This window comes from Tupaia chinensis, unplaced genomic scaffold, assembly GCF_000334495.1.
Source record: "Tupaia chinensis unplaced genomic scaffold, TupChi_1.0 Scaffold000037_4, whole genome shotgun sequence".
NCBI lineage: Eukaryota > Metazoa > Chordata > Mammalia > Scandentia > Tupaiidae > Tupaia > Tupaia belangeri.
Genome location: NW_006159487.1, coordinates 52,761 through 62,027, shown reverse-complemented (window position 1 = coordinate 62,027; position 9,267 = coordinate 52,761). Strand labels below are relative to the sequence as shown.

General features: G+C 49.0%; 2 protein-coding genes and 1 pseudogene across 2 annotated transcripts; 2 read left to right on the top strand and 1 right to left on the bottom strand.

The window, feature by feature from the left end:
- Positions 1-979: 979 nt before the first annotated feature.
- On the bottom strand, positions 980-1,970 carry LOC102475699 (olfactory receptor 143-like). Its single transcript, XM_014588634.2, is given in 3 exon segments — positions 980-1,524; positions 1,527-1,823; positions 1,826-1,970. Coding segments are annotated over 3 exon segments (987 nt in total).
- Positions 1,971-5,257: 3,287 nt separating this feature from the next.
- LOC102475282 (olfactory receptor 8B3) lies at positions 5,258-6,208 on the top strand. Its single transcript, XM_014588673.1, has one exon. It carries the CDS (start codon positions 5,258-5,260, stop codon positions 6,206-6,208), a length of 951 nt encoding a protein of 316 aa, XP_014444159.1.
- Positions 6,209-6,949: 741 nt separating this feature from the next.
- LOC102474859 (olfactory receptor 145-like) overlaps positions 6,950-9,267 on the top strand; it is a 4,818-nt pseudogene continuing 2,500 nt past the window's right edge.

Here is a 9,267-nt window from a genome sequence, read left to right as displayed (position 1 = left end):
AGAGAGAAAGCAACCCACCTGGGCCGGGACTCAAACTGCAGTTGACCATGTGGGAGTCCAGCACCCTTAACCACACGCCACCTGCCGGCCCCTCTTGCTGTGTTTTGAATTGTTTGCTTAAATGATGTTGAGCCTCTTTCTTTGTGCTTACTCGCCACCTGCATGTCCTCTTTGGTGACATATTAGGTCGTTGGAAAGTCATGACACATTTTTGCATAGAAAAACACGTCATGATTTTTCCAACAACCCAATATGTGTTCATTTCTTTGATCATTTGCTAGCTGGAGTTTTTGACTGGTGAATTTCGAGAACGCCCTGTATACTCCAGTCTCTGCACGGCTACAGAGCTGCAGAGAGTTCCTCCTTGTAGCTTGTCCTTCTCTCCTCTTGACAGGGCCTTTGTCAGAGTAAAATTTTTTAATTTTGAAGAGGTGAAATTTACACATTTTTCTTGTTATAAAGTGTGCTTTTGACATCAGGTCTCTGAGGGCTTTGCCTTGCCCTAGATCTGGAAGATTCCCTCAAAACCCATATTCATTTAACCAAGTGGAGGCGTTTGACATTATTGGCTTTTGGTTTGACCTCCAAACTTGTCTCCCAAACTCAGGAGGAGACGTTCTAGAAACAGGGGCTAGGAGCTCAAAACCAGGCAGGTTTTCTCAGTGGCCTTTGCTAAGTGTTTTTTTGTTTGTTTGTTTGTTTGTTTAGAGAGAGTTTTGCTATAGGGTGCATGTGCTCACTTGCCGGAGAGCCAGAGAGAGACAGAAAGTGAGAAATCACCCCCAGGGTGGTTGGCCACACTGAAATTCCCTTCTCCTCCATTCTTCTCTCAGGATTTTGGGCACACATGCACATGTGCCTGGTGTGATTTTAAGTCACCAGGTCCAGGACTTGAACTGCAGTTGACTAAGTAGGAGTCCAGTGACATAGCCATGACACTACCTGCTGGTCCTTAGCTAAGTTTCTTCATCCGTGAACCTTAGAGCATCTGAGTCACAGAAGACTGCCCTCGGTGCGTGCCTGTAACTAGCACACAGTGAAGTCGGTCGCGGCCATTTGCTTTTCTAATTGTGACTCTGAGCCTGGTGACACTTGGAAAGGACTGGGTACTATGAAAAAAAAATTCTGTCCAGCAAAAGGAAGAGTACTGGGGCCAGCAGTGGGTGCTTCTCCCAGAGAAGCAGCAGGGATCTTGATGTGTGGCCAGCCCAGAACCATAGAAGAGGGTGACGGTTATTACGTGGGAGCTGCAGGTGCCCAAGGCTTGGGACCAACCCTTTACTGATGAGATGTGGAGAGTGTTGGAGAGGATCAAAGCGTACGAAATGCAAATAACCAAGCTGGATGCTATGACAACGGTGGTCACAGTCCCAGAATCCATCAGCTCATCGGCATAGGTGCTGCTGCAGGAGACCTGCAGGAGAGGGAAGATGTCACACATGTAGTGGTTGATGGTGTTGGAATCACAGAAGGATAATCTGACCATGTTCCCTGTGTGGGCCAGGGCACCTGCAAACCCATCACGTAGCAGCTACCCAGCAGCCGAGCGCAGGCCTGCGGGTACATGGTGGCCGTGTACAGCAGGGGCTTCCAGATGGCCACGTAGTGGTCGTAGGCCATGACTGTCAGCACGTGGCACTCGGAGTGGACAAAAAGGCAGAAAAGAAACAGCTGGGCCATGCATCCCGTGAAGGAGATGAAGTTCTTCTCTGACATGAAGCTCACGAGCATCTTTGGGGTGATGACTGGAGAGTGGCAGAGGTCTATGAAAGACATATTGAAGATGAAAAAGTACATGGGTTTGTGAAGGTGGGAATTCAGCAGATCAGGTTGATTAGGCTCAAATTTCCCACCACGATGACTGCAGAATTCAACAAGAAGAGGAAGAAGAGAAGTAAGTGGAGCTGAGGCTGGCCTGCAAACCTCGCCAGGATGAAGACAGTCACTGAGGAGCCATTCGGTGTGGCCATCTCATGCACAGTGTGCTCACCTTAGACGGCCTAGCGTCCTGAGAGTGCCATCTTGTCCGGCCAAGCTCCAACACTCTGGAACCAGAGCCAGGAAGACCAGAGCCCCCATGTTTCCCTTCCTCCTCTCATTGTCCTTTCCACGTTTCCAAATATTAGCTGTCACTCCTCACTTTCCAGGTGGTGGCCCGTCCAGGATGGAGTCTCAGTGTGGGCATCAAAAGTAATGCCCTTATTCAAGAGACTGGCCACAACCTCTTGACGAGATGCTCAGGTGGGTGGAGGTCAGAGAGCAAGAGAGCAGGGGAGCAGGGGTGGCGGGGTGGCGGGGCTACCGCTGAGTCTGACGCTGTGCCCTTGCTCAGCTGACCTCTTCCTCTGACCTCTCAGACTCTTACTGCCTGGTGTCCTGCACCCCCTCAGCCCCCTCGTCCAGTCCTACCATGAAGCCACGCTGAACTATTCAGTAAAGGCCGTGGCCTTCCCAGCCTCTCCTTTGCCGCAGCGGGGACTGAGCGTTAGGACACAGGAGATTCTGTCGCTAGTTCCCTCGTGCCTGGAGACCTCACGCTACCCGGGGGTAAGTGCCTTTTCTTGCCTCTGCCTGGAAGGAGACGGAAGTTCTGACACGGACGAGGCCATCTCTTGCCTGCGGGACTGCGATGCCAGCACCGAGAACACACTTCTCCATCAGATCTTCTGGCTGTCTACTGTCAGGGCCTGGAGTTGGGTCTGGACCTCGGGGTCTGTTCTGAGCAGCGAGCCCGCCCTTAGGGTTTTATGCAAGGAAGAAATTCCCACACTGTGTCTACATGCTCTGTTGGTAGTTAATACCGCTGCTTCTGGGACTCGGTCCTTCTTCCCACACCGTGTCTACACGCTCTGTCGGGTCGTTAATACTGCTCCTTCTGGGACTCGGGGTTCCTTCCTCAACATCAGTTCACATTAGGGATTTATAGACTCCTGTGCAGGAGTAACACCCATTGTGTCCCTAAGTTATTTTATTTTGATTTATTACTTTACCTGACAGGGTCTCCTCATATTGGACCCCTCCCTCAGCCCGGTAGTTTCTCAGGATCTTAAGTGTGTGCACATACCCAGCATGTTTTCAAGCCATCCCGGGGATCTGAACCTGCCACGACCCAGCCCTGCAGTTCTGAGCCTGTGTTCCTAAGTTATTGAGCTCATGCTCAATTCCCAAAGAGGGATGATCACAAACGGTCCTGCCACTTCGGAGAGGTGCTCACTTATCCCGCAGTTGACAGTATTGTTTCTGTATACAGGAGTGGTAAGGGGAGGGCTGTGGAGTCAGAACAACCAACCCAAACTCCTCTGCCCTCTGTGCGCGTGATGTTGGACGAGGTCCCTAGCCACCTGGAGCCCTTTGGCTTCATCCGTATGAATGTAGTAGTGTCTCCTGCTTCCAAAAGACGCTCTCCATGTCCCTGTCCTCCCCTGGTGCCCTAGTGGGTGCCCACCACACGGTCCTCCCCCCATGTCCCTGTCCTCCCCTGGTGCCCTAGTGGGTGCCCACCACACGGTCCTCCCCCCATGTCCCTGTCCTCCCCTGGTGCCCTAGTGGGTGCCCACCACACGGTCCTCCCCCCATGTCCCTGTCCTCCCCTGGTGCCCTAGTGGGTGCCCACCACACGGTCCTCCCCCCATGTCCCTGTCCTCCCCTGGTGCCCTAGTCGGTGCCCACCACACAGTCCTCCTCCCTGCACTCTCATCTGGTTTGTGTTAAAACCAGAATCTGAGCAATATTTAAATTCCTGCAGAGGCTGAGTAGCCTTGGGTCTGTGGACTGAACACACTCAGCAGTAAAGGAGCGAAGCGCTGCTGCACGAGGCAGCCTGCGTGGCCGGCACGAGCCGGTCTCCAAGGTTGACTCCAGGTCCCCGGGAATCTGCACTCACGTAAAATAAAAAGTGGAAGCAGTAGATGTCCCCTCATAAGCACAAGTTCACACGTAGAGAGGGAGGGAATCTAAAGTCCTACTTTCCTGAAATGCAGCTAGTTAACAGCAATTTTCCTACAGATTGGCATTTAATGCTAGAGACAAAAGTTCTGAGTCAGTAGGACCCCAGGTACTCAGTCTTTCTGAGATGAAGGACTGTTGCTATATCACTGTTCTTAATAAAAATATCCAAAGTCATTTCAAAGCACCTTTAACATTCTTTACGTCTACAGAATACAATCAAATAATAAAATAGTAACTTGTAGATATTAATAACATATAATAAAACATAAAGTATAAGCATAACAAGCATTTCTAACTGACGTGTAAATTCTGACTCCAGGTGGCGTACTGCCTAACTTATAATCGTCAGCCCTCCATGGCCTCCGGTGTCAGCGCCCCGAGGAAGAGAGTGGGCGCCTTTCTCCTGAGCCCTGGAGACTGTGGCGTCCCTGGTGGAGGCTGGCTCCTGCCCCCACGACTCAGCGTTAGACACAGACGCCTCAGTCCCTCCTTGGGGAGCTTGCCCTGGTGGGAAAGGCCCAGGGAGACCCACTCCTGCATGCCTCTCGGGTCCAAGAGGGTTATAAGCTGTAAGCAAAAGCCTCACACTGCATGACCGGTGGCCTGGTGCTCGCTCTCACGGCAGGTGAGCAGCCAGAGTCCGACTGACGGCTCAGCCGTATGTGCACAGTTCACGTGTCATAGGAATACAGTCTGGTAAAATTTAAAACAACGAATATAACCAGCATCCAAAAAAATCCGTTTCTCTTTCATGTCATCCTACCCGTACCTGGGAGGGACACTCGGTTTCTTCATCTTCTGTCCAGGACCGAGCAGACTGAGAGGGTGGGATGGGTACATCTCAGCTACCCAGGGTCTCCTCAGCACGTGTGGGTTCTTGTAGTGAGGCACTTGTGCACCCCGGACTATGAGGGGCTCCCTTCTGGGGAGCCAGTATCGTCAGGGTCTCTTCCCTGAAGGACTAGCTTTCTAACTCACCAGTCATCACAGAGAAGCAGAAGCATCTGCTGAAATACGGAAGCCTGGGTAGGGACTGAAAATGGAGGGCCAGAGTAACGAGACTGGGCTAACCTCCAAGCTCATCAGCAGGGAGAGTCGAACTCGGCTCCCACATCTGTCCTCTGGTAAGCACAGGAGCAGTTGTTTGTGACATTCATGGCAGGCAGATGTCAAGGAGAGGAATGTGGAAGACATTTAGACTCCAGAAAACGAAGGAGAATTTACCTGAAGACTGCCAGTTTGAACGAGTGACAGGTTGTAAGGAGAGAGCTGGGTTTACTAACGACTCCTGTCTCCTTAGGTTTTGAGGATGGGACTGCCAGCTAGAAATGACTCCTTCGTGACTGAGTTTATTCTTGCTGGATTAACAGGCCGCCCAGAGCTCCAGCAAACCCTCTTCTACCTGTTCCTGATCATCTACATCATCACCCTGGTGGGCAACCTTGGCTTGATTGTCCTCATCGGTCTAAATGCTCACCTCCACACCCCCATGTACTATTTCCTTTTCAACCTGTCCTTCATCGACCTCTGTTACTCCTCTGTTTTCACTCCAACAATGCTGATGACCTTTGTGTCAAGGAAGGGTGTCATCTCCTATGCTGGGTGCATGACGCAGCTGTTTTTCTTTCTCTTTTTTGTCATCTCTGAATGCTACGTGCTGACCTCAATGGCCTATGACCGTTATGTGGCCATCTGCAGCCCGTTACTGTATAAGGTCACTATGTCCCCTTGGGTCTGCGCTGTGCTGTCCTCCGCTTCATATGTGATGGGACTTGCTGGAGCCACTGTCCACACAGGGTGCATGCTGAGACTGACCTTCTGCCGTGCCAACACCATCAACCACTACCTGTGTGACATTCTGCCCCTTCTCCAGCTTTCTTGCACCAGCACTTTTGTCAACGAGGTAGTAGTTGTTGTTGTCGTCGGTGTTAATATCACGCTGCCCAGTCTCACCATTCTAATTTCTTACATTTTCATCCTCACTGCTATTCTCCATATACAATCCACACAAGGACGGTCAAAAGCCTTCAGGACGTGTAGCTCTCACATCATTGCCCTTTGTCTTTTCTTTGGGTCGGCAGCATTTATGTATCTTAAATATTCTTCCCCTGGCTCTATGGACCAGGGGAAAGTTTCTTCAGTTTTCTATACGAATGTAGTGCCTATGCTCAATCCCCTGATCTACAGTCTGAGGAATAAGGATGTCAAAGTTGCACTGAGGAGAGTCCTGGTTAAAATTCGGAGAGGAAACCTATTCTAACTAGAGACGGTAAAAATGTAAAGAAATTGAGGGACCTCAATTTTTAACATTTTTTATGAAAACATTTTGTTTATAACCACATGGCTTACAGATAGTGCTACAGGGGTGTGGACTTCCCTTACAGCCAGCCTCACCTCTTTTTGTCTCTGCGCCCCTGCCTGTCCACAGGTCTGTGAAATGGCTAGTCGCACGTCTGTGAAAGGAGCCTGTGCCAGCTCTGTCACCATTGTTTTATGCCCCATTGCCTCCTGGGCTACTCCTAATCTGGACAGATATGGTACATTTCGAGAATTATGAAAAGTTAAAGTTGTCCTTGCTTACATAAACACAAACATGCCGAATGCAATGGAAACGGTCTCTTTTTTTTTTTTTTTTTAATCATTATCGTTAGTGGGTTAGGCCGCAGATCTTGGTGCAGGATCATTATAAGCGTTTAGAGCTTGAGGTAGAGTCCGACCCACTTGGCCTCGTGGTGCCTTTTCTCTTCACCTTTCCCTTTACTGCTCCGGCATCTTGTTCCCTTTGAGAATGGCAAATCTGCCTCATGGGACACAAGATTCTGAGAACCTCTGTTGGCCCAGGGCATTCAATAATTAAATACCAACTTAATATGTGCACCTCCACCTTTAATTGTCAAAGACAACATTCACAGAGGATGATTAAAGTACCAATGCACACGCATCTTTGTACTGAAGCGGGGAGAGTGGTGACAGGGTACGCTTGAGTTCATTGCTAGCGAAAATGACATCGGATATTTTTGAAAAGAGCACGAGGGCATGTAGTTCTTATGGTAAGTAGTTTTGTGTTTGTTTGTTTGCTTGTTTATAGAAAAGTTTTGCCTATTTAGTAGAAATATTTTATTTAATGTTTTACTTATCCAGTGAGATTTATCATAAAAATAAGAGTACACCAGCAATAATAAGGTAGTTTTCTACAAATATTTTGCGAGCTTACTTAAATTTAATCTCACCAATTAGGCATACTTATTTATTTAGTTAAGATTCTATTTTTTTAGTTTTGATGCCATGCTTACATGTATTTGATGTATATCTGTGTGGGGTACAGTATGGTTTTTCAAAGCATGCATTTAGTGTCTAATAATCAAATTAAGAATATGTATGTCTTCATCGTCTTCAGCACTGAACATCACATAGCCTCCTCCTCATGTCTCCAGTAAAAATGCTCTCATAGACCCGTTGCCCACTCCCCTGCCGCCCTGGTATTTCCTTGACTCTGTTTATACAATTTCAAGTCCTTCTTTTCCACCATGGAGTGCAGACTTTTGGTATATGTCAAGTGGGGAGATAGTATTTGCTTTTCGTAGTCTGCTTTATTTCTCTTAGCATGGTATCTTCTAGGTTTGTCCACTCTATGTCAAATGGCAGGATTTTGTTGTTCTTTAGGGCTTGTATGTATGTACCATGTTTTCTCAATCCACTCATCGGTTTGGGGGCACTTAGCCTGATTCCATGACTGTGTTGCTATGAATAGTGTTGCAATAAATGTGGGCATGCAAGTGTCTCTTGGGGGGATTTCTTGGCCTTTGGGAACCCCACCTTATAGCGGGATTGCTGCCTCATATGGTAGTTATATTTTTATTTTTTCTTTCTATAAACCGTTGTGTTGAGAGCTGACTTTTTCCTTTTTTCTTTTAATTTCCCCCACCAGAGAATATGTGCACTAGAGAGAGACAGAGAGGCAGAGAGAGACAGCCCCAGTGAGGTGTGGTCACGCTGCAGTCCTGTTTCCTCCATTTCTCCGTTCTGTCAGGATTCAGGATGTGCATGCTCACAAGCCCCCAAGTGCCAGGGTTCAAACCACTGCTGGCCCTGTGGGACCCAGGGCCCAGTGCACAGGAGTTAGCCACTGTGCCACAGGCCAATCAGAGGCTGGAAGAATATCTGCTGAGCACTCATGACTGAGTACCCATGACTGAGCACCCATGACTGAACACAGTGAGAGTGAAGCTGAGTACCCATGACTGAGCACCCATGACTGAATACCCGTGATTGAGAACCCCCGACTGAGTACCCATGACAGAGCAATCATGACTGAATACTCATGAATGAGCACCCACGACTGAGTACCCATGACTAAGCATACCGAGAGTGAAGCTGAGTACCCATGACTGAGCACATACGACTAAGTACCCATGACTGGACACCCATGACTGACATGCATGACTGAGCACTCATGACTGAGTACCCATGACTGAGCAACCATGACTGAACACACTGAGAGTGAAGCTGAGTACCTATGACTGAGCATACCAAGAGTGAAGCTGAGAGGCCATAACTGAATACCCATGACTGAGTACCCACGACTGAGCACCTACGACTGAGCACCCATGACCGAGTACTCACGACCGAGTACCCACGAATGAGCACCCATGACTGAGTACCCATGACTGAATACCCATGACTGAGCACCCATGACTGAGCATACTGAGAGTGAAGCAGAGTACCCAGGACTGAGCTCCCATGACTGAGTACCCATGACTGAGAACCCCTGACTGAGTACCCATGACTGAGCACTCATGACTGAGCACCCATAACTAAACATACTGAGACAAGGTTTTCAAAAAACTGGGGAAGAAGTCAGAGAAAATATGTGGAATAATAGCAAAAGCAAAAAAGGAGTCATGGAAATGAAATTATTGGTAGTATACAATGGATTAGCTGTAAATAATGTTTTAAAATACTCTTAATACTGTCAAACAGGAGTGCTGCCATAATGAGGGCTGTGACTTTTACCCTAATTGAAGGGATGGGGTAGGGGCAGGAAGAGAAGGGCGTGTGTCCCCAGGGATGGTCGTGGGCATGAAAACATCCAAATCCTCATCTGCCATCTGCCACAGGAGTCCGAGTCAGAAGGTGGGTGGGGGTCGGGCTGAGCACCCCGGTGTGTGCGAAGGTGGGTGTGTGCCCGGCTGAGCACCCCGGTGTTTACAAAGGTGGGTGTGTGCCCGGCTGAGCACCCCAGTGTGTGAGAAGGTGGGTGTGTGCCCAGTTGAGCACCCCGGTGTGTACAAAGGTGGGTGTGGGCCCAGTTGAGCACCC

Excerpts from the sequence above, each read along its gene's own strand:
- LOC102475282 (XM_014588673.1), top strand. The coding sequence starts at position 5,258 with ATGGGACTGCCAGCTAGAAATGACTCCTTCGTGACTGAGTTTATTCTT.